Source organism: Barbus barbus (genome assembly GCF_936440315.1).
Source record: "Barbus barbus genome assembly, chromosome: 49".
Lineage (NCBI taxonomy): Eukaryota > Metazoa > Chordata > Actinopteri > Cypriniformes > Cyprinidae > Barbus > Barbus barbus.
In genome coordinates, this window is record NC_136727.1 from 20,527,350 (window position 1) to 20,551,374 (window position 24,025).

At 35.2% G+C, this 24,025-nt stretch overlaps 1 protein-coding gene across 1 annotated transcript in view; it reads left to right on the top strand.

The window, feature by feature from the left end:
* Window positions 1–1,217: 1,217 nt before the first annotated feature.
* slit1b (slit homolog 1b) overlaps window positions 1,218–24,025 on the top strand; it is a gene marked incomplete at both ends in the record, with an annotated part of 46,691 nt that continues 23,883 nt past the window's right edge. The window contains 13 exons of the mRNA XM_079413633.1: window positions 1,218–1,387; window positions 6,859–6,930; window positions 7,215–7,286; window positions 8,492–8,563; window positions 15,892–15,963; window positions 16,076–16,147; window positions 16,265–16,336; window positions 16,442–16,605; window positions 17,716–17,860; window positions 18,152–18,223; window positions 18,423–18,494; window positions 23,619–23,690; window positions 23,841–23,984. Of these exons, the coding sequence (XP_079269759.1) occupies window positions 1,218–1,387; window positions 6,859–6,930; window positions 7,215–7,286; window positions 8,492–8,563; window positions 15,892–15,963; window positions 16,076–16,147; window positions 16,265–16,336; window positions 16,442–16,605; window positions 17,716–17,860; window positions 18,152–18,223; window positions 18,423–18,494; window positions 23,619–23,690; window positions 23,841–23,984 (1,271 nt within the window). The remainder of the gene's footprint in view (window positions 1,388–6,858; window positions 6,931–7,214; window positions 7,287–8,491; window positions 8,564–15,891; window positions 15,964–16,075; window positions 16,148–16,264; window positions 16,337–16,441; window positions 16,606–17,715; window positions 17,861–18,151; window positions 18,224–18,422; window positions 18,495–23,618; window positions 23,691–23,840; window positions 23,985–24,025) is intronic.

Genomic DNA, 24,025 nt, shown 5'->3' on the forward strand with positions numbered 1-24,025 from the left:
GTATTAATAGTGGAATGATTATTTGCAAAGGCTAGCACTGCTAATGTGAAGCTGGAGCTCTTGAAGCTCCGCCCTCTTCTCCGGGAGCAACAGCTCATTTGCATTTAAAGCAACACACTCAAAACAGCGTGTTTTTGCTCACACCCTAAAAGTGGCAATTTTAACAAGGTATAAAAATGTATCTGTGGGGTATATTGAGCTAAAACTTCACATATACGCTCTGGGGACATCAGAGACTTATTTTACATCTTGTAAAAAGGGGCATAATAGGTCCCCTTTAAAAACATAAAATTGGTCAATATATAATCACTATTTAATATACTTTAATTTTTCCTTATTTAATTTTTTTTCTGCAGGCATAGCCTAGTTTACGTTCATGTTCCATGGTTTGATTGGGTAATTTGCCTATGGCATGAACTGAGAAATGTCCATGTTACACCAAATAAACGATTAAACCAGGGTATTTGCTAAGAGCTTACAGTATGTGCTTAGTGCAGACTTTCTGTTTACAAAAAATATTTTATAAAATATTATTTTAATATTATTAAATAAATGCCTACTGTCAATGTTTTTGTAAATAAGACATTCTATAATTTTTCCCTAAACATATAGTTCTGCAAAGTCATACTTGTGTGCACATGAATGCTCAATTATTGTGTTTCTACAGCCTCCTCTTCCTCCCTTGTCCTCCTCCAGACCCCAGCCAGAGAGCGTAATTACCCAGAGGAGAGAGAGAGCAGGACCGTGGGCATCTGCTGGACTCTGTGTGTGTGTGTGTGACCGTTAGAAACCGTTGGAGGGTGTAATATTGACTGGGAGGAGTCAGAAGCAGTGATTTGTAGATCTTTGATGGATGATTCCTATATGTGAATGAGGGAGGACGCGTGTGGGAGATTGTACAAGTCTGTCTTTTTTTTTTCCAGAGCTCTACCCTAGAGGAAAGAAAGAAAGAGAGAGAGAGAAAGGGAACCACTGTAGAAAGACAAGCACCGCACAAAGCCCAGACAAAAAACAGCCTGGAGAGGAGAAAATAACAAGTGCTGTTATTCCTGAGGGATCCACGGTCTGTTAGCTTTACTTTTACTCTTTGTTTTTCACATTTTGAGTGTTTTAAGAAGCGATACCTGTCCTGTAGTTTATGTTTGGGCATTTGCAGCTGCAGTAGAGGTTTTGGTTTGGAGATGCCGGTCAGGACTGGCTGTCTGAACGCTGAACTGATGCTTCCCAGCTGTGGTTTGTGGATTTGGGGTTTGTTGAGCGCCCTTCTCCTGGCGGGTCAGTCTGGAGCATGTCCTCCTCACTGCTCCTGCACAGGAACCACTGTGGACTGCCATGGACTTGCATTCAAAAACGTGCCACGAAATATGCCAAAGAACACAGAACGACTGTGAGTATCTTCTGCTGATTGCACATGTGTCACTATACGTCACTAATGTATGTGCATTACTATGCATTTGTGAATGGCATAGGCTGACACTCATCAGCTTTTTTGGCTTTAACATGGTATATTTTATGCGCTTGACACTTACAACTGGAATCTAATGATATTTTGGACCTAATTTACTCCAAAAGTAATATCTGGCGACTTAAGAAATGTTCTGAGTTAAAAAGTTAAAGTCTGTGGAATAATTTCAGTTTGCTGCTTAGTTTATTAAAACTTTTTTTTGTTTAGTAACTAATTATAAAGGAAGTATGATGGGCAGCAATATTGGTTATTTGATAATTGATATTGGTTATATTTAAATTTATGTTAACTAAACTAAAAATGAATATCCATTATTCATAGGCAGATTTAGTATTGGCCATTCATGACATATAACCAATTGTTAGATATTGCTAATGAAAACTATTCAAAATCATTTTCTCTAAACACAATAAAGCTGAAATAAAGTAAATAAATTATGTAAAACTTGACAAATAACTTCAAATAAGTTGAAGTTGAAGTATACTAAAAGTAAAACTGAAATAAAAATAAATCAAAGCTAAATAGAAATACATAGAAAACTACTAAAATGACAAATATATATATATATAAAAAAGTTAATACATTTTAAATACAAACTGAAAAAAAAAATATATTGAATAGTACAAGAAATAATATTAACACTGGCAGTAGCATGAAAATAATTATCGGCTTGTCGGTATCGGTTAAATTTTGCGGTTTAAAAATACAGCTACGGTATTTAGCTAAGTATGTGTGTTAGTGTGATAAAATCACTTACTAACCTTGTTTGTGCCAAATTAAGCCCAATCTTTAAATTCCAGACAAACACAATAACATTTGTGTGATGTGCTGAATTATTTCAGTGCTACATTGAGAAAACCCAATTTACAGGAACTTTGTCAGTTAATTACACATGATAGATAGATAGATAGATAGATAGATAGACAGATAGATAGATAGACAGATAGATAGATAGACAGATAGATAGATAGATAGATAGACAGATAGATAGATAGACAGATAGATAGATAGATAGATAGATAGATAGATAGATAGATAGATAGATATTTGTGTGCACAGTCAGTAGTGTTTTATTCACGGAAAGGACAGCACAACTGTTGGGTTCTGGTTTTGTTTTCAGTGTCGGCCTTTAAATTATGCACTGGCTCTGTATATGAGCATGTTTGTGTATCTCAGAGTATCTCATGTCAGAGCTCTCAGAGCGTGTCTATCAAACCCTCTGTGATGCTCAAGAGATGTCAAATGTAACTGATACTACAGGACATAATGTCCATTGATTCAGAAGATGTAATTCCGGTTATTGTCCTCCTCAAGCGCGCTTTCAGATCATACTGAGATGTATCATATGTTTGTTTACTTGGATTGGTGTGTGATTTAGTAGTGCCTCATATTTCAAATCGTGCACTTAAAGGAATTGTTCACTCAGAAATGTAGATTCTGTCATGTTGTGCCAAATGTGTATGACTTTCTTTCTTCTGCACAAAGTTTTGAAGAATCTCTCAGATGTTTACGTAGATACAATGAAAGTCAATGGGGTCCAAATATTGTACACCTCAAAAAAGTATTGGAAGAGTAATCCATGGTTAAATCCAAGTCTTCTGAAGTGATATAATAACGTTGTATGACGAATAGAACAAACTTAAGTAGTTAATTTGCAAATCAGATCAAAACATGCATTAACTCACATATTCAGAGCCCCAAATTAAATATGGCGACACATGATTGGACCCCATTGGTATTTGAGTTATGATGATAAGTCACGTGACATGCAGGATTACTTTTACGCTTCCTTTGTCTTTTTTGAAGTTTTTGGTCTCAATTCATAAAGCAACCATACAGGTTTATGAACACAAATCAGGGTAAGTTAATAATGACAGAACTATTCACTTAAGATATAATAAAAGTAGTCCATATGACTTGTGGCATATGACTCACAAAGCTGAATTGAAGAGCCGACTCAGTCCCATTCATGATCATTCAGACTATTTTGTGAATCAGAAACCGACTCCTTAAATAGATTTAAATCAGAAGAATGAACTGTTTATTTTATCAGACATTGCTAATTCTAAACTTAAAGTTGCGGTCAGCGGTATTTTGCGACAAACAAGGTCCAACATCTATTGTCAATATTGTAGCGATGTATTAAGCCGAACTCACACACAGAAGTCAATTTCGAACCAGGCAACTTTCTGTTGGTCATCGGGGCAAAACCATGTGACCAGCTTGAACCTGTTGCGAATTCTGTGTAGGGATATCTTATGCTCTTAAATAAAATTCCCTATCACGTGGAATCTAATTAAAATGACTGGATTTCACCCTCGACTGTAAATGTGACCAGACCTTAAGGTTAGGTCTCTTTCCTCAACAGGAATTGTGTGTCAGTACAAACAAACAATTCAGGAAAGAGCCGCAATAAACAATGAAAAGGCATTTAGATGAGGCTCAATGTGTTCAACCCTGTTGAACAATTAGCAGTGAAAGCAATATTGATAACAGTAAGCAGCTCTATAGTGAGGAGGACATTCCCTAGTGGATGTGTAGCAAAGAGAGTCATTTATCAAGGAGACTGCACTAGCCAAATAATATCCCCCATCGTCCCCTGAGCTTTGCCCCTGCAGTGGTAAAGAATGGAGCTGCGGAGGCACTGTTATTTGAGTTGGCTGTGGGAGGCGGGGGGTCGTGAAGGAGGGCAAAAGGCTGCTGAGGGTTGCAGTGCTCAAACGGCTCAACATGATATCACTGGCCAATAATAGAGTTGAGAACGACAGGATATCTGTGTACAGGCTGTTTGTCTTTTGAATGAAATTAATTTAAACTAAATGCAAACTGATTGATTAGATCATCATGTTAAATATCTGGTATATAGGGTATCTTGTGTCTCAAATGTTCTGTAAAAGTGTTCAGTGTAAGCCTGGCTGTTTGTAAGAGATCGAATCAGAAATGATTGGTAGGGGTCGAACACTGAAGGTGCGTAGGTGCATGTGCCAGAATGAGTAACAGGGTTGAAAATGTAGCCTAAATTAATTTGTCACTTAGTAGAGCTTAGCTAGCAGATGTTGGTTTCTACAAAAACGAAGTCCAATAAATTATATATATATATGTTCAGTGTAAAATAACAGGTCGAATCTTAAGTATAGGATGGATGATTGTTTGGGACTGAACTCTATGAAGCTATTCATAAGAGGCCAAATCTGAAGTATGGCTTATGTAACTCTGTGTGTCTCTAGGGCAGGGGTCCCCAAACTTGATCCTGGAGGGCCGGTGTCCTACAGAGTTTAGCTCCAACTTGCCTCAACACACCTGCCCTTGCAAGTATACCAAGCAAGACCTTGATTAGCTGCTTCAGGTGTGTTTGATTAGGGTTGGAGCTAAACTCTGCAGGACACTGGCCCTCCAGGACCGTGTCCGGTGACCCCTGCTGTAGGGTTTCTGGGGTCACTGGACAGATTATTAACTATTGGCTCCCCTCAAAATCATTTTCTGGGGGAATGCTAATATTACTGCTCCACCCATCTGACCAGAGCCTTAGAGTCATGCCAACATTTCCACCATTACAGCTCTGTGTTTATGTACAGTATATGCCAGAACGGGTAATAGAGCTCCAACAGGGTTGAAAATGGAGCCTAAATTATTCTACTATTGTTGATCTTGGTTTCTTGTTTGTTTATTTGTGGTTTTTCATTGGTCAGCATCTTGGGTAACAGGGTTGAACTTGATGCAGTTAATACTACAATTTGTGTAAAAATTGAGAAAATACAATGACTTCATGTGCTTAACTTCCTGCCATGCTGTGTAATACTGTAAAGCTGCTTTGACACAATTTGCATTGTAAAAAGCGCTATATAAATAATGGAGACTTGACTTGACTTAACTATCCAACTGATGTAATTTCCTGGATATCATTTTAAGAAATGTTCAATTTTTATTTTTTCATTTTAAAAAGGTTTCCCCTACATTCTCCCCCAAGACTCTCATTGATTTCCCATCATGATGAAATTCCGATCTTCTCCATATTTGGAACAAATGACCGTCAGACCATGGAAATTACTTTAAAAACTGGTTTTCTGTAGCACCAACACATTTGACTTTGTAGAGTGTTAGTTACCCCAGTAAACAAAAGATGTAAATAATTAAATCTGTTCAACCTTAGTTGCTGAGAAAACAAAGTAAAATAAAAACACCCCGAAGGTTACTTCTGCCGATCTTAATTGCTTTTTGACAAATTAATTATTATTTTCTTAATATATTTTCTAAAGAATACTTAGGCCTTATAATGAACCACTGTAAATGCATGGATTATATATATATATATATATATACTCTTTATTGCCACACAACTGCGCTGATGGAAATGAAGGTCTTCTGGTTATGTATATATCTGTGACAAGCTATTAGCTCCTTTTTCAAGCTCTCAGGGAAACTGTAGGGATGTATAGCAGATGAAGAGATCAAGCTGCTTTTGTGTCCAATTTTCCACATTAATGGTCCCAGTGTTGGCCGCAGATGCTGGACTAATTAAAGGATTAAAGCAGTCACCTCATTCACTGCCCTGATTGGTCACACCTGGGCTCTTTTCCACAATAGTGCCATTACAGCCCGTGTCCCAGGTGACACTAGTCTACGTGTGTTTGCAAATGTATATTTCCACTACAAAAGGGGCAGCCTGTCAGCGTTCACCTCTTAACAATGAACGTAACCCTTCTTTGCATGCGCAAATTATGGTCTTTATGGATTTTATTTCCATTTCTTAGGTTTCAGTTTATTCAGGCATGTGTGCTGCTGTCCAAAAAGTGTCTACATTAATGTCGTGGCTGTCAGGGACAAACTATTGAGATATTAATTAGATCTCGAATCTGACTTTTCTTTCATCAGTGCTGTTGTATGGCAACTTCATTTTAAAATGCGCAAACTGAATTATCAAAAATATACACTTATTTAAGCCTCACCCTGTCCACCTCTTTTCATACCATTCATCTATTTAATGTATTTCTTCTCTGTCCAACCCACATTAAATATTAATGAGTTTAAAAATATGAATAATATAATATCAGAATGGGTAACAGGGTTGAAAATATCTAAAATAGGCTAGTTTGGAGTAAAATGTTGGCTTGTAGTTTAGCATAAATACTTGAAAATATTTGTTAGGTACTTTTCTTAAATTACATTACAATATCAAAAACTTTGGTAACAGAGTTGACAGTCAACACTGTAATTTGTGTACAAATTTAGAAAGTGGAACAAAATTGTAAGCACATTGTAAAGACACTTCAACTTTAATTGCATTTAATTGTTGATTTATTAACCCATTGACATAGTTATTAAAAAAATAGTAATACATTTCAATGAATATTTAATTAGTAACTACCAATTCCTCTTTCTTCTTGCTTTTAAAGGGACTTGAACTCAAACAACCTTACACATATTGGCAAGGATGACTTCGCTGGCCTGAAGCACCTCCGAATTTTGTGAGCTTTATTCATTCATTTCTCCACAGCAATCTTATTTTTGTTGTATTTTGTAGTCTATAGAGATTCAGTATTTAAATACACATTTATATACAGTATGCCACAACAATAACCAGGAAGCAGACAAGAGCACATTTTAGCATGTAAACAACAATTAACAAGCAAACCGTTTTATTGCATTTTAATTTTCAGTTTGTATGCTGGAGTGTGTGGCCATTCTTCACACTCGCTATTGCTGGTTTCTTTTTAACTTTCACTGTGCATTACTCTATCAATCTATACAGGCACCTCATGGATAATCAGATCGTCACTATTGACAGAGGAGCCTTCAATGATCTGAAGGAGTTGGACAGACTGTGAGTTTAGAGATACCTATTAATTATTTTTTATAATACAGTATTCTGTTTCAAAGGCTTATAATATCTGACATATGAAATCTTATTTAGAATTTTTTTTTTTTTTTTAAATGGAGCAGTTTATTGAATAAAGGTTGTAAAATCAGAAGTCTCTCTATCTCTGTCTCCATATATCAGATTGGGTAAGAGGGTTGAACATTTCTTACTATTTGTGTAACTAATTAGAAACTGGCACAAAATTATTTCCTTAAGCTACAGCATGTTGGGACATTTAGAAAGTATATCATATTTGATGGTTCAGGCTTTTATGGCTCATATAGTATAATATGACGCTCATACTTGAGGAGGAAAATACCGCTTTATTGAGGTTCAAACTGAGCAAAAATATGCAATTTGGTGCAGATGCTGATATTTATATGGACAAAAAGTAAGATGAAATTCTGATAGCTTGTAATGTAATTCAGTGAGGTTTTGGCATAACTGTATAGAAATATCAGTCTAAGATGCATATCAAAAATGATACAGTAGGATTTATAGGGTTAATATAATATTTAAAGCATTTAACCCTCAGGTTCTGTTGAAATTGACTACATTCTTAATATCTGGACTCCCAGACTCCCCAAAGCTGGATTTGTAAAATTAATCATAATCATTTTGAAATTAACCTTCACTTTCCCTTTTACATATATTTTTAATATGATCCTATGACCTAATAAAAAAAATCCAGATTTCACAAAAGAATCATGGATGATTTAGCACTGTGCCTGGAATCTAATATAGTAACAGTCTTTCTTTGGGATCAATTTGACTTTTCAAATTAATTGCATTGCAAAAGCAATTTTTTTTCATGTTTTATATAATTTTCCTAAATTGAGTTTCCTGAGTCATATGTCTAAATGTGCTCCCCCTCAGGCATATCAGCCGAATGGGCATCAGGGTTGAAAATATCTAAATTAAGCTAGTTTGAGTCCAATTGTTGGCTTGTGGTTTACCACAAATTAAGAAAATGTTCGAATTTTAGTAACTTTACAATAGCAATCATTTGGTAACAGGGTTGACAAAAACAGGCAACATTACAATTTGTGCAACTAGCTAGAAACTGGCCCAAAAAGAAAAATTCCTTTAAAAGCTATAGCATGTAGTATAAGTATGTAATCTTCAAACTGGGTTTAATTGTGAGCCGTATGTCTTTGTGCTTCCCTCAGGCGTCTCAACAGAAACCGTCTCCAGCTACTCCCAGAGCTCCTGTTCCTGAACAATCCTGCACTCTCCAGACTGTGAGTGACTGCTTCCTTATCAGAAACATCAGTAAACGTGCTCGTTGAGATGAAACCACCCATTCTCAGGCAAAAACATGAAAACAAACATTAGCATCTGGCTAATTTGACTAGCTTCTACCAATGAATTTGTGCTAAAACACCTTCCTAAACAATCACATCTTAATGAGTGCTTAGGTTAGTTAGCTGTGGTTAGATGAAGAGTTTTTAGCACTAAGAACATATATTGTTGGTAAACTCTGGCCTGTCAGGGGCAAGTCTGGGAAAAAACTGTTATTAAGCTATGCTTATTCACGTATCCCATTTCTAGCTTCGCTAACATGCTCACAAACGCAATAGGAATCAGCCTTTCTGAAAAAGAAATTACACTGTAGCATACTTTAAAAAAAAAAAGCACTAATTATGGAAACATCACATTCATGCGAACTGAATATAATTGCGAACAGTAGTTGCATGCTAATTACAGTTTATATGCATATTTATAAATGTATTGTCTTTGAAATATGGCAATAAACAATAGCGTCTGGCTAATTTACCTAGCTTCTTGCGTCAAAACACATTTGATGTGCTTGTGTAGTGTCTTCCTGGATATTCATGTCTCTATAAGAGCTCAGCTGTGGTTTTATGGTTGAATGCAGATACAGTTGGTAAAGTCTGCACTGTCGGGGGCAGTGGGTCAAAAAGGAAACTATGTAGGAATGTGTGGGAGTACGGAAAGAGGCATAATGGGTGCGAACAAATAGTTAAGGACAGCTGTGTTTGCTTGTTATTTGGTTGTTTGTTCATGCCATTTCACACGTTGTCTCATTAGCGAGTTGCCATATGGATGTAGTGCGTTCAGTCAATCTGCCTGCGAACACCCCCAAACACCCACACATACCTTTAGGGAAAGATGTCTGCTATTATAAATGAAATTCATAAGGTCTTTTTCCTTCAGAGACTCTCGTTATGGTAACCTCAGGAATATTGGTTTATGATAATGTGGGTCATGTGGGTTCCTTTCCTGCTCTTTGTTTGAATTTTGTGGCGAACAATTAAACAAAGCAAGATCTAGTACATTAAAACAAGTAATAGTCTCCTAATACTCGAAGATTCATTAGGCTAGCTTTGCTAATTGGCACCATGGTGGCGTTCTTCATGCGCAATTAATTAACACATTTAATTAAGAGAGGAAATAAGAGGGGTGATTGCTAATTATGATTGGTATGTAGATTTTTCCTCAACTCTGTCACTGTGGGTAGCAAAAATGTTCATTTGCACTAACCAGGTGAGAATGTGTATGTTACGAACCAATGAAAGAAAAGACTCATTATTCTTCAGCGTTCACGCTATTCCTGTCTCTTCTCTCCAGGAACGCTCAGAATTTGACTTCATTTGACAGGATACTGTAGCGTGAATAGCTTTGTTCCAAACCCTAGACAGCTGCCTATAAAGACAGCATGTTACGCACTATAAGTGCACTCCTAATGCAAAGGCTGTTCTGAATCGTAGGAATCAGTGTGACTACTGGGGGCCCTACGTAAAACTGGGTCGGGGTGAGTGGGGTATGCCTGGTCATGAACGAGTGAATGAAACACATTTGTCCGTGTTTCCGTCTTGAATCTCGAGAAACAGTGTCTCTTCCGTGGCTCGGTACACTTTCAACTTTTTTAAATCACGAGCAAGAGACTGTACGACATTCACGTTACATGATTTGACTGATTTTTACGTAGAAAGGGCGACAGCGTACCGCATTAAAAGAAATGATCATTCATGTTTTCATAACCACTGGCCAAATTCAAAAATGAAACTAAAATGAAAACATCTTTGAGAGCAAGGGGGCCTTTTCTTTCAAGCATTTAATCTAAACTAAAATATACTTTAATGTAAATTCTATTGAAACGCATAGTGTTTTTTAAATATATTTGTAAGTACACATTTGTATTGATGAAGTTGCTATTTAATAAATGTAAAATACATTAACTTTAAATGTAATATTGTAACATTATAATCAAGTACTTTACATGTGCTTTAGTATGTTCGTCAACACAGCCAATTAAGTGCACTTTAAAATGAAAAATTATAAAAACATAATGATTTAACATTTAATTTAAAGTAAAACATTTAATTTGACATTTTTACAAAGGACAATTTTCCTTAAATGTGTTTAGTAACTTAGTCATGACAGTGTTTCTCTTCAAGTATGCTTAAGTGGCCTGTTATTTCATTAATAATATATTATTATGTATATTATATTATTTATTATTAGTAGTATTATATATTTGGAAATTGAGTGAATTGAGTCTGTTATTTTTTTAGCCAAAATTAGCATCACATATATCCTTGAATATAAGACAAGTTTGAGTTTTGTTGATTTTTTTGTTGCCAATGTATTATTGTTAAATAAATTGTTAATAGTGCTAGCAGTGAATGTTATGCTAGCTAGAGGACTTTTGCACTTTAAAACTTGCAAAGATCTGGTCTTAAAGGAGTCATTGCACTGAATGATTCTTCTACACGGTAACAAAATGGCCATTTTACAGCGCAAAGCCAATTTTCTTTGAAAGCTTTTCTTAATGGCACACTTCTTACAGTTCACTGGCCGGTCACACAAAATGTGCTTGAGTTAAACGTTTGTCTAGTTGTAGCGCGCGAGGAATTATTTATGACAGTCTATAGAAATTGAAAATTATTATTGAAAATTAATGCACGGCTGAGGTGTAGAGTTCATGTTTCTGTAAGTACCTTGAAGACACTTAGGCTAGCATGCTAATCAGCTAGCGATATGCTAAGCTGTTGCTCTGTGTGTTTATCTTACAATACATAAGCTAATTAAAAAATCGCAAATAAGAAATGTAAAGATCTGTAGCTTTGGTTATGTACAATATGTGTGATAGACAGTGAAAGACTCTTTCAGTCATTTTCTCTGTATTTACTGTTTCTTCACTGTCTTTGAGCTTCTGATGAATGAGTTTTGCCTTTGCTAACATTTAATATCCTTCAGTAAACAGTACGTCAAACACAAAAAGACGAATGTAAGAAAGACGACGGCTAACAAAAGGAAACCAGTGTGGCTAGTCGCAGTCTCTCAGATCCCACCACTTGTTGCTCGTTTTTTCCCACTCAGGCCTCTATTGTCCTCTTCTCCTTGCCCTCTTTCAAGGGTTTTCAAATAAAAGATCTGGAGTGTAATATTTGCAGAGGTTGAGCAGTCTTACTATCCGTACTGTTTGTCATCACCTCTGGATGTCAGCCAGGTTGGGACCGCAGCGAATGCAAACTGAACATCCTTGGCAAACAGCTCTGATTAAAGGGGGTTACCAGGAAACCCTGTGTTCACCGAGAGCACCGGAGGCTTTTAGAAGGTGGTTTCTGGTTTCCCTTAGTGTCTCTTAAAGATGAATCTGATTGCAAAGTCAGAATATGTTTACATCACTTTGATGTGATTAAGAATTGGCCGTGTTGCATGTAAATAATAGAAACCTGCATTGCATTATCATGATACTTCTTGCGTTTGAGCTCTGTATATATTCAGGGTTCAGTACAAGTTAAACACTAACGACAACACTTGTGAAGTAATGGTGATTACCACAAAAATAAATGTACTCATTCATTGTTTGCTATAAACAAAGCAAATATCAAGGTTGTGGGGAGGAACTTGGAAGGAACAATGGAAGCGAATGAGGCCAATTTTTGGAGGAGCAAAAATGCGAAACTTATGTATTTCATTAACTAGTATGTTAAAACTTTTGGATTATTTGAGCTTTAAAGTCGATCTAGTCATTTTAGAGATGCCATAGCAACAAAGTTGTAAAATTTAATATAAGTTTACACAGAAAAGGCTAGTAAGCCATATTTCCATGCTAAAGTTGTGTTGACCCATATTTATATCTTTAGGTTATGATATTTAAACAATATTTTAACAAATTGGCCTCATTCACTTCCATTGTAAGTGTCATTGTAACCCAAATTTGTTTAGAAAACAATGTTTAGAAAATGTTGTAATTTTACCCAACCGGTTGAACTCAACTGAACACTTATCTAACCCAGAGGAAGGGTTGCTCTTGATGCATACAGTACAAATGGAGAGCAACTTCACTCCTGAATCCAATGAGAAATGATGAGTTTATACTGATATCTCTGATTTTGGTGCAATAATACGTGAGATTACTGGGGTCTTTTTCTCAGATAATTACCTGAGTGGACCTGTAACCAGTGACCAGCATTCACAGGTAATAAGATGTTAAGTAGAAATTATGGCTTGAGTGTCAAATTAATTTAATTAACTCTAGAACGCATATACAATTAAACTGTCCCACAGAGTATATATGTGGGTCAAATATGACCAAATTGGTGCATTTTACTTCATAAAACTGTATTATTTTATAATAAATAATACATGTTATAAGTGTAAAACAATATTATTTTGTGAGTATGTTCTTAATTGAAATAAGTTGTCATGATGCTTAACTAATATTTAATGTATTACATATATTAGATGAAAAATTTAGGAAAAAATTACCTGTGGAATGCATTAAATAACAAAGAAAATTTAATTTTGACCTACATATGCATTCCATGAATAATGATACAGACTAAGATCTTGTAATGTGAGGTGAAAAAGACCTCTTTGCCCATATTTACACTGAAAACACACGAAGTCACGAGTCCATTTTAGACCCTTTCACATTTCAGAGTTAAACAGCTGGAGGTTTTGTATTCATTTATATACTTAATAACAGAAAAACTGACTCCTTAGAATTTGTTTTAAAAATATTCCGCATTTTCTCACTATTTTCTTACTCCGTTTCACACTTGATTACAGTAGCGGTGTAACGATTCACTCGTTTTCTCGATGCATCGATTACAATCCTTGACGATGCATATGCATCGATCTTGAAACATGGATTTATGAATCGTGAATCATTGATTTTGGCCAGTAATCGTTTTAAAACACTAAGAATGTAATGAATTTCTGAACGGACCTTGAAATAATACTTTTAAATCCTTACCCTATAGTGAAAAATAAATATACTAAAATGTATTTGAAATAAATTTATTTCATGCTACATATACTAAATACAGTACATTTACATATTTAAATGCTTAATAAAAATACCCTGCAATTGTACTTTTAGTATACTAAACTGGTAAACTTAAACTCTGCTAAATTACTAATTACTAAACTAATTTTTTACTTAATGCACTTTAATTGTGAGGAAGTAGTGTTAAAGTCCAACTAAATATATAGTGAAGTGCTAAAGTGGAACTATTGCAACTTAATATGCATTTAAAGACCGATATTATTCAAAAAGCATACAATCCTCATTAATAGTGACATTAAAACACATTTTAAGGTTAATATTAAGAAATGTGCATTGTGCACAAGTACTATTCCAAATAAAGCTTACATTTCATTTTTATATCAGTAAGTCTCAAGCGATATGTCAGTAAATGTATTAATTGTTTTGAACTATAGTTATGTATTTAAAATTTATTACGTCTACATATGCCAATGGATAAGTGTTTTTGTTTTTTTTGCCCTCCCTCTCTGGCTCCATAAAGGCTGCTGTGTAATTTACCCTCTGACCAAGCAGATAAAGAATTTAGGGGAAGCATTTTAATAATCCTGTGATTGCACTTAAAGAATGAATCTTTGAATCGCATCAAATTTAACTGTGAATCGTCTCAAATCGAATCGCTCTGAATTTGCAAAAATCGTTCTTGAATCGAATCGAAACCCTATGAATTGTGAATTCAGTCGATTTGCTGTCTACCCAAAGATTCACAGCCCTAGTTTACATATTTCTTATTATGTGTCTGATTCACTGTACTGGCTCCGTGGCCTGACTTCTACTGGAAATAGTGCCACTAATGATACAGCTAATACTCAGCGTCTGCTGTTAGCTTTTAGGTTTTTACTGCATTTTATCCTTAACAAAGAAAATGAGCTTTAATTTGCTGAACTCTTTGTTCGTCCTGATGGAACATGAAAGGCCTCTATCAAACGGCGACTGCGGGGAACCAATTGCGGGGAACTTAAAAGCAGTTTGCAATTTCTGCAAAAATCACATGCATTAGGAAAAGGTCACTGATGGCTTTCACATGGAGAGAAAACAGATGAAATGACATTTCAGAATCCAGATGTTCTTTTATTAAATGTCAATTTCCTGCAGAACAGCACCGAGCATGACTAGATATGAAATATAGATAGATTTCAAAACCATGGCACTGAGATTGTGTCACGCTCATTTTATCACCAAATTGGAAATATTATTAATGCGGAGGCATTCTTTTTAATGGTTAAACGTCATAACAGAACAGCTTTGAGACCTCAAGAATGTCTTCAGATTTGCCAAGATTGACTAGATATAAGGAATAGTTAATTAAAATAAATCAAAATAATAAATACATAAGTAAATGTTCTCACCCTCTGGCCAAAAAAGGTGTTGCACATGAGTTTGTTTCTTCATCATATTTTAAGAAATGTAGCATTGCATCAGTGTCTCATCAATGGATCCTCTGCAGTGAATGGGTGCCGTCAGAATAAGAGTCCAAACAGCTGATAAAAACATCACAATAATCTACAAGTCATCCACACCACTCCAGTCCATTAGTTAACGTCTGGAGAAGACAAAAGCTGCATGTTCAAAAGAAACAAATCCATCATTAAGATCTTTTTAGCTTAAAACCATTGCTTCCAGCTAAAACACGAGTCCTCTATCCATAATATTGCTTCCTTAAGTGAAAACGTTCATTCTGGTATGAATTAGGTGTGAAATACGCCCAGGTTAAGCATCGTTTACAAGTGACTGTTCCAAACAAGTATGGTGAAGTTTGATGTGATGGACTACAGGAGATTATTTTTGCATTTTTTTTCACTGGAACCATTGTGGATTATGGACTCATATTTTGGCCAGAAGTGAAATTAAAAGCATCCCTAATGATGGACCTGTTTCCACAAACAAGCAAGCAGCTTTTCACTTCACAAGACATTGTTTGATGGACTGAAGTGTGGAGTACTTGTGGATTATTGTGGTGTTTTTATCAGCTGTTTGGACTCTCATTCTGACGGCACCCATTCACTGCAGAGCATCCATTGCTGAGACACTGATGCAGTGCTACATTTCTCCAAACCTGATGAAGAAACAAACTCATCTGCATCTTGGAGGTGAGTAAAGTGTCAGGTCTCTCAATCTGCAAAATAGCAATAAAAGTTGCATCTTGTCTTAGTGATTTTTTTTCTTGGTTGTTGATGTTTTCTAACCTAAACTTGCGTTTCAGTTCTATTTTGCATAATTAATTATTGATTTCATTTAAGTAGACCTTTCACTAACTCTTTTAATTAGGGACTTAAGTGAAAATGCCATCCAGATGATCCCAAGAAGAGCATTTAGAGGAGCCACAGACATCAAGAACTTGTGAGTTAAAATTCACACAACTTTCTTTATCTATAAATGTTTCTTTTAAGTTCCCCAATTTAAATGTAACCTTTAAATGTCTTGTGTGCCATTGTGTTTGTGTTGATCTCAGACAGCTGGATAAGAACCACATCAGCTGCATTGAGGACGGAGCGTTTCGTGCCATGAGAGTCCTGGAGGTCCTGTATGTACTGACTTTATGTGCTATAGAGAAATAAAATTAGTGTTTTTTATAAAACTTTTGGTATGCATATATTTCAGATTATATATTCTTTATAACCTCTTTAATTCTCCTCCATAGCACACTAAACAACAACAATATTAGCACCATCCCCATTTCCAGCTTCAACCACATGCCCAAGTTACGTACCTTGTGAGTCCAGAGCTCGTTTTCTGCACTTCTCCTCACACAGAAGTATGAGACTTGACAATAGTGATACTTGCAAAGTCTGTTTTCATCAGTTTTCTGTCTTCATAGCCGGCTGCACTCCAACAGTCTGCGGTGTGACTGTCATTTGTCATGGCTGTCTCAGTGGCTCAGACAGAGAGCGACGCTGGGACTGTACACTCAGTGCAGTGCACCACCCAGTCTACACGGCCTCAACCTGGCCGAACTGCAGAAGAAGGATTTCACATGCTCCGGTAAATCTGGCCTCTTGGAATATGTGCTGTAGTGTTGATTTTGTTTTTGGGTTCATTTTATTACCACTTTTTAGACTACTTTTATTTAAAACAGTTACAGTTTTTATTAAATAGTATGAAGGTCACATTGTGTTTCTTTGAAGAAAATGAAGCACATTTTAAACATTTATCAAATGATGTGTTTCAGCATTTGAGTTACTCAACTTTTTTGATATATGTAGTACGACAGTCACATTTTGTTTCTTAAACTTTTATGTTTAAGGGGTTAATTTTTTATTAAAAACTTATAAAGGTCACGTTAACATTGCCTTGAAAACGTTTTATCTTTATTTATCATTTATGTTTTGCTATTTTTTGATTAACATTTAGTCATTTATTTTGTTACAGCCCCAAATTTAGAAAATATATCCTAAACATATTACTCAAGACAGCGTAAAACAATCATATAACATTTCAACACTTATTGTGTGAAAGTCATGTATAATTTTGTTTGTACAATATGTATTTTCAAATGTACTTGTTTACCACGGAGGCTAGAGTATATTAGTATTATGGTGTATTATTTCTAATAAAGCTGTCATTTTATTAGTGCTGTCAAATGATTAATTGCGATTAATCGCATCCAAAATAAAAGTGATTGTTTACATTATATATGTGTATATTTACATGTTTATACATTTATATATTCATTTTCGTATATTTTATATACATATATTTAATATATAAACATAACATATTTTTCTTAAATGTATTTTATATATAATAAATATACAGCACACACACATATATCATGTAAACAAAATTAATTATAAGATTAATCACGATTAATTGTTTGACAGCACTAAGTTATTATGTAATTTGTGTGTTTTGTATAAATAAAATGTTCGCTGTGAAATTAGTCTCAGAAGACAAAAATGTAATTTCCACAATGATTTGAAATGTGAAGGAATTATTATTATTTTTTTCATTTAGAAACACGGTTTAAAAACAAAAACACTGTTCCAAAGTCCCCAAAATTGAAGAAACATCCAGACTGATATCAAGCAAACATTACCCCAATCAACTGCATGCTTAAGTCTAATATATATAATGTTTCCTTCTTTTCCTGAGGTGTTTTTGATTCCAGTCCTCAGCCCTGTGGTCTTGCGTCTGGTTCCTGTCCGCCGATGTGCACCTGTACGAACAATATCGTGGACTGCAGAGGAAAAGGTCTGACGGCGATTCCAGCTAACATGCCTGAAGGCATGACTGAGATGTGAGTATTTAACATGTTTAATATTAGCTCAACTTTAACATCGTTTTTGTGAAAAATAAGTGCATTTTACATTCACCCTTGACTCTTCACCTTCACATCTGGTGGGTTTTACCCTTTCTTGACCCGCATTGGTGCGATCGATTGTTTGCTGTCTTTGACACTGACTAGTGCTAGAGGTCGCCCTTCACAGCGTAGTATCCACGATAATAAGGGAACCAAGGACACGCTAGTAGAGCTAACCATCCACCCTTGACATGTAGTTGACTGGTTCTCTGGTTTTCTGTCTTTCAGACGATTGGAGCAGAACGGTATAAAGTCTGTTCCTCCAGGAGCGTTTACCTCCTACAAGAGACTGCGCAGAATGTGAGTGATTACATTTATATAAACTACAATATGAGCTATGACACAAATTAGATTCACATGCATTTATGAGAATTACTATACATGCAGTTATTGCACAACATGGAATTGTTAATGAAGGAATAATTGGAATACGTTCATTCAGGATCTGCTGCGTTTGTTAAGAAACAGAGGTTTCGTAAATCTTTCTCTTACTCCACAGTGATTTGAGTAATAACCAAATATCTGAAATCGCCCCCGATGCCTTTCAAGGCCTGCGTTCACTCAACTCACTGTAAGTGTGCTTTTAAAATTCATTCACTCTTGTGTTTGTTTTACAGAATTACATGCCAGAAAATAAAGGGATGGAAAAAAAAACTTTAAACATCAGAAAAATCAAATTGAAGCGCAGCTAGAAATGGACCTTGCAAGAAAATGACCTGAAAAACTGTGTGTTTTTGATAGAGCAAATCAGAAAACTGAGTTATATGAAATGACCAAGTCATAAACTCATAAAAATGCTGCAGAGGGTCTCATAAAGCCCGCAGACATCATACGATAAAATCATTCTGCAACAGAAATGTCGATGTAGACATTACTGCTAATGCTCCTTTATACAACACCGACCTACAGAAAAAAGATTTCCAACAGCGTTTCCAGCAAACACTTATTTTTCCACAACAGGAAATTATATTTTCAATTATTATTATTTTTTTTCAGGACCCGAGAGCCAGCAACAGCAACATGAAAAAATAAATGCATTTAAAAATCACAATAAACAATTACTTTGCACACGAATACAAAATGAAACATATAATCACAAAGAATAATTGTTATTATTACTTAAGTGAAATGTCTCGGCTCTGCCTACGTTATTGTTTTTAGAATTACACATCCATTTATTTAAATCTGTAAACACGCCTTCATGCGCTGTGTATTTTACACCACTCACATGGTGTAAAATCATTTAATCTGCATTTGATTGCGTGTATATTTCCTACATGTTCATATGTGCGTGCTAATTAGCTGTGTTGAATTATGCATCGTAGCATGAAGAGTTCTTTCTAAACATCTGTTCTGGGAGAATCTCAGCAAGGCTCTGATGTGAAAGTGTGCGGTTTGTGTAAATAATGTCTAGCCTGCGGCGCTTGTCGTCTCTAGCATACATATCTTATATGATTTGACTACATAAGGATCTTGCGATTAGCTCAGCGGGAGCATTGCTTCATGCCAGATTGTCTTTTTTTGATAAAACGGGTGATAAAATCTCATAGACTTACATTTGGTCGGTCTGATTCATTACTGCTAACTGGGTCTTTTGAGCAGTTAAATAAATGATTCAGCAGTTCAGTCAGTCGTATAAATATTTGATACAGTATTGGTTCATTCAAGAATCAGTCTTTAATACATTCAGAACGTACAGATATCTGATTCACCTACTGAGTCTAATCTTTTCAGTGAATCAGTACCACTGATTCACAGACTCGGCCTGAACGATTCATTCACAGACTGGCTCTCGGTTCAATGAATCTGGCAAATCTGACATGTGAAGAAAAAGATGTAACTGCTCAGTCTAATTTGTATATTAATTCCTCAGACTGGTTTTATAAACTGGCTTAGTTGATTCATTAAAAAGATCCAATTAATTAGGATGATTCATTCATTAATCAAACGTTATTTATGATGAATAAAAGAAGACATATCTGGAATTCAATAAACAGGTTATTAACAATTTTATTTATTAGTTTGTTTATTATATGAATGAATCAGTCATTTCAGTCAGTTCAACCAGTTCACAAACTCAGTTTGAACCATTCATTCCCAAATGTCTTTTGGTTCAAAGAATTGGTGCGTTGTTTAACCAACTCATTACAAGTCGGACATGTGCAAAAGATTAGGTTCTGTGAGTCACTGACGTGTTGACGAGAACCACTTGGACAGATTCAGTCTCATTTGCGAATGAAACGTTCAGATTGGTTTTGTGAACTGATTCACTGACAAGCAATTCCCGCACACTATCGTAACTTGCAAAAAAGTAATATTTATTAATTAACACAACGTTTCGGTCACACGACCTTCATCAGGAGTATACAAATGTTCAAATTCATCTCTTTTAAGATGAACACATGACCACTTAACAAAGCTCCATCTGTAAACAATTAAGCTCATTAGGAGTATAGATGAACATCACATCGTAAACAGTTACAAATTATGATAGTTACAAAAAACCAACAAAGATCCCACTACAAATTCACAAGATCATCTAAAATACATAACACGTTGTCTTCAAAAAGCATCAAATTATTACACCAATCAGTCAAAACTCCATAACCACTCAAACTCATTATAAATTCATAATAGAAACGGCACATCATTCAAAACAATTACACCACTATAACATTACATTAAATGGTGCTTCATCGTTCATACCCATAGGTGATAAAGTTTGAAGGGTATAAATCCAAAACAATTCACGTCTCTGTAGAAGTAATTCAATGTCTCCACCCCTAGGTGGCAAAGTTACTTTCTCAATCCCACAAAAACGTAAAGAGGTAACATCGTGATTCAAATTTAAAAAATGTGCCGCAACTGGATAATTCATATCTTTTCTTCTGATCGAACTCTTATGTTCACTAATTCTTTGTTTCAATTGACGTGACGTTAGACTAATTCCCTCTTATCACCTTTATCTCAGTATGTTGATTCTTTTATAAAACCTTTTGTTTATTCGTTACCATCTTATATTCGAGACTACTGATTTTATCAATAAGATTTCTGAGGTGTATGATTTACCGGATTTTTCTTTATTAACAACTTTGGACATAACAAGCTTATATACCAATATTTCACATGAAAAAGGACTTATTGCACTTAGACATTATCTTTTGTTACGTGAGGATTCTAATCCACCATCAGACTTTATCGTCGAGCTGGCTTCGTATCTTTTGAAATATAATTATTTCAGTTTTGATAATGATTTTTTTCTTCAGATAAGTGGGACAGCAATGGGCTCGAATTTTGCCCCTAACTATGCCAATTTATTTATGGGTTTCTTTGAGGAGAGTTATGTATTGAATATAGAAAATAATCCTTTTTATTCACAGATTATCAAGTGGTACAGATACATTGACGATATATTTTGTATTTTTTTGGGTGATCATAATGAGGCTCGAGAATTTGTGATATATTTGAATAACTTGGTTGACGACTTAGAATTTACTTCTGAAATTAATTCGTCTAGAGTACATTTCCTTGATATGTGGGTACAGAAGAACGAAGGCAATTTGACTACAACTTTGTTTACAAAAGAGACTGATCGTAACACACTTTTACTTGCTACCAGTTTTCATCCGACTTTTTTAAGAAAAGGACTGCCTATGAGTCAGTTCTATAGATTGAGGAGGATTTGCCATTCTGATTCCGATTTTATTGAGAAATCGAAAATCATGAAAAATAATTTTTTGAACAGAGGTTATCCTTTGGACTGGGTCGAAGATGGATATAATACAGCTTTTAAAAAGACACGGTCTGAATTGCTAAAAAAGAAGGTAATGAAAACAAGAAAGTACTCCTTTGCTTGTATTACAACATACTCACCTAAGTCTTACATGATAAAATCAATTTTTAAAAAACACTGGCATTTATTGTCTTCTGATTCGGAGTTGAAGGATATTTTTAGATATCCTCCTTTGATTGTATATAAACGCGCCAGGAATTTAAAAGATAGCTTGGTACATGCTCGTTATCAGAGCGCCAGTTCTCGTGCATCTCAGAGTTTACTTAGTCCTATACAGAAGGGCAATTATCGGTGTGGGAATTGTGCTCAGTGTAATAATACTTTTAAAACATAATTTTTTTGTCATCCTAGAACTGGTAAAAAATATAACATCAAATCTGTGATTACTTGTGTTTCCACTCATGTTGTGTACTTGATCCGTTGTCCTTGTGGTATAGGCTATGTGGGAAAAACGTCACGCCAATTGAAACAAAGAATTAGTGAACATAAGAGTTCGATCAGAAGAAAAGATATGAATTATCCAGTTGCGGCACATTTTTTAAATTTGAATCACGATGTTACCTCTTTACGTTTTTGTGGGATTGAGAAAGTAACTTTGCCACCTAGGGGTGGAGACATTGAATTACTTCTACAGAGACGTGAATTGTTTTGGATTTATACCCTTCAAACTTTATCACCTATGGGTATGAACGATGAAGCACCATTTAATGTAATGTTATAGTGGTGTAATTGTTTTGAATGATGTGCCGTTTCTATTATGAATTTATAATGAGTTTGAGTGGTTATGGAGTTTTGACTGATTGGTGTAATAATTTGATGCTTTTTGAAGACAACGTGTTATGTATTTTAGATGATCTTGTGAATTTGTAGTGGGATCCTTGTTGGTTTTTGTAACTATCATAATTTGTAACTGTTTACGATGTGATGTTCATCTATACTCCTAATGAGCTTAATTGTTTACAGATGGAGCTTTGTTAAGTGGTCATGTGTTCATCTTAAAAGAGATGAATTTGAACATTTGTATACTCCTGATGAAGGTCGTGTGACCGAAACGTTGTGTTAATTAATAAATATTACTTTTTTGCAAGTTACGATAGTGTGCGGGAATTGCTTGTCTGTTGAGGCGATCCACCTGGTTGGTCCTTTGTCCTACGCACCTATCACTTGCAGGTGTGCGATGGAGTTTGATCACTAAGTGAACTGATTCACTAAAAAATTTATTCATGAATGAGATGCTAATTACATTGAACGAGGAATTCATGTGGAATTCAACAAATAAGTCATTAGCATTAATATTCATTCATTCGTTCGTTTGTTCATTTAGAAATGACTGATTCATGAATGAATTGTTCTATTGAGTCATATCTTTTCAGGCAAACAGTTGAACCAGTTCACAAACTCAGTCCGAACGATTCATTACCAAATACATTTTTTTCAATCAATGGGCTATAAAACTGACTCATTGTGGGTCAGACATGTCCAAAATGTTTTGGTTCTATTAGTCACTGATTTGTGAAATGCTTAAATCATAGAGATTTTGTGAACTGGTTCAACTGATTCATTAAAAAGATTCAATTCATTAGACTGCATTGCTTATAAATAGATCTGCACTGCTTAATGCTAATACTGAAGAAGGAAGTTATATGTAAAAAACCATAGACTTGGGGATGTGCTCTTATGACTTCAGCTAATAAAATGTACAATCATAAAGATTCATAAAATGTACAAAATCTAGTTAAACCTAACCTGTTTATGGCATTTGTATTTAAATGTATGTGTAACCTTGTGTCTTGAATGGTCCATTTTTATGAAATCCGCATGTTTCCAAGCCCTGCAGACTTGGTTCAAATGAAACTGTTTATCCAGCACCATTGTATATCATTATTGTGTTTTGTTTTATAGGGTTCTTTATGGAAATAAGATTACAGATCTGCCTCGAGGTGTTTTTGACGGATTGAGTGCATTAGAGTTACTGTAAGTACAGAAAAGCCTATGTCAATGTAAAATTACCACCCACATATAAAAATTGCTTAATGGTCCGTGAATAAAGTAGCACACTGAAACAGCATCATCCATCCAGACAGTCATTGTAATGTCTGAGTTGTCTGTCTTTCTCTCTTTCAGACTATTAAATGCCAATAAAATCCACTGTGTTCGCGTCAACGTCTTCCATGATCTTGAGAACCTATCTCTATTGTCCCTGTATGACAATAAGATCCAGACTCTAGCTAAAGGCACATTTACTCCGCTGAAATCCATCCAGACTCTGTAAGAGACGTTATATAACGAACCATTGAAATGGGCACTTA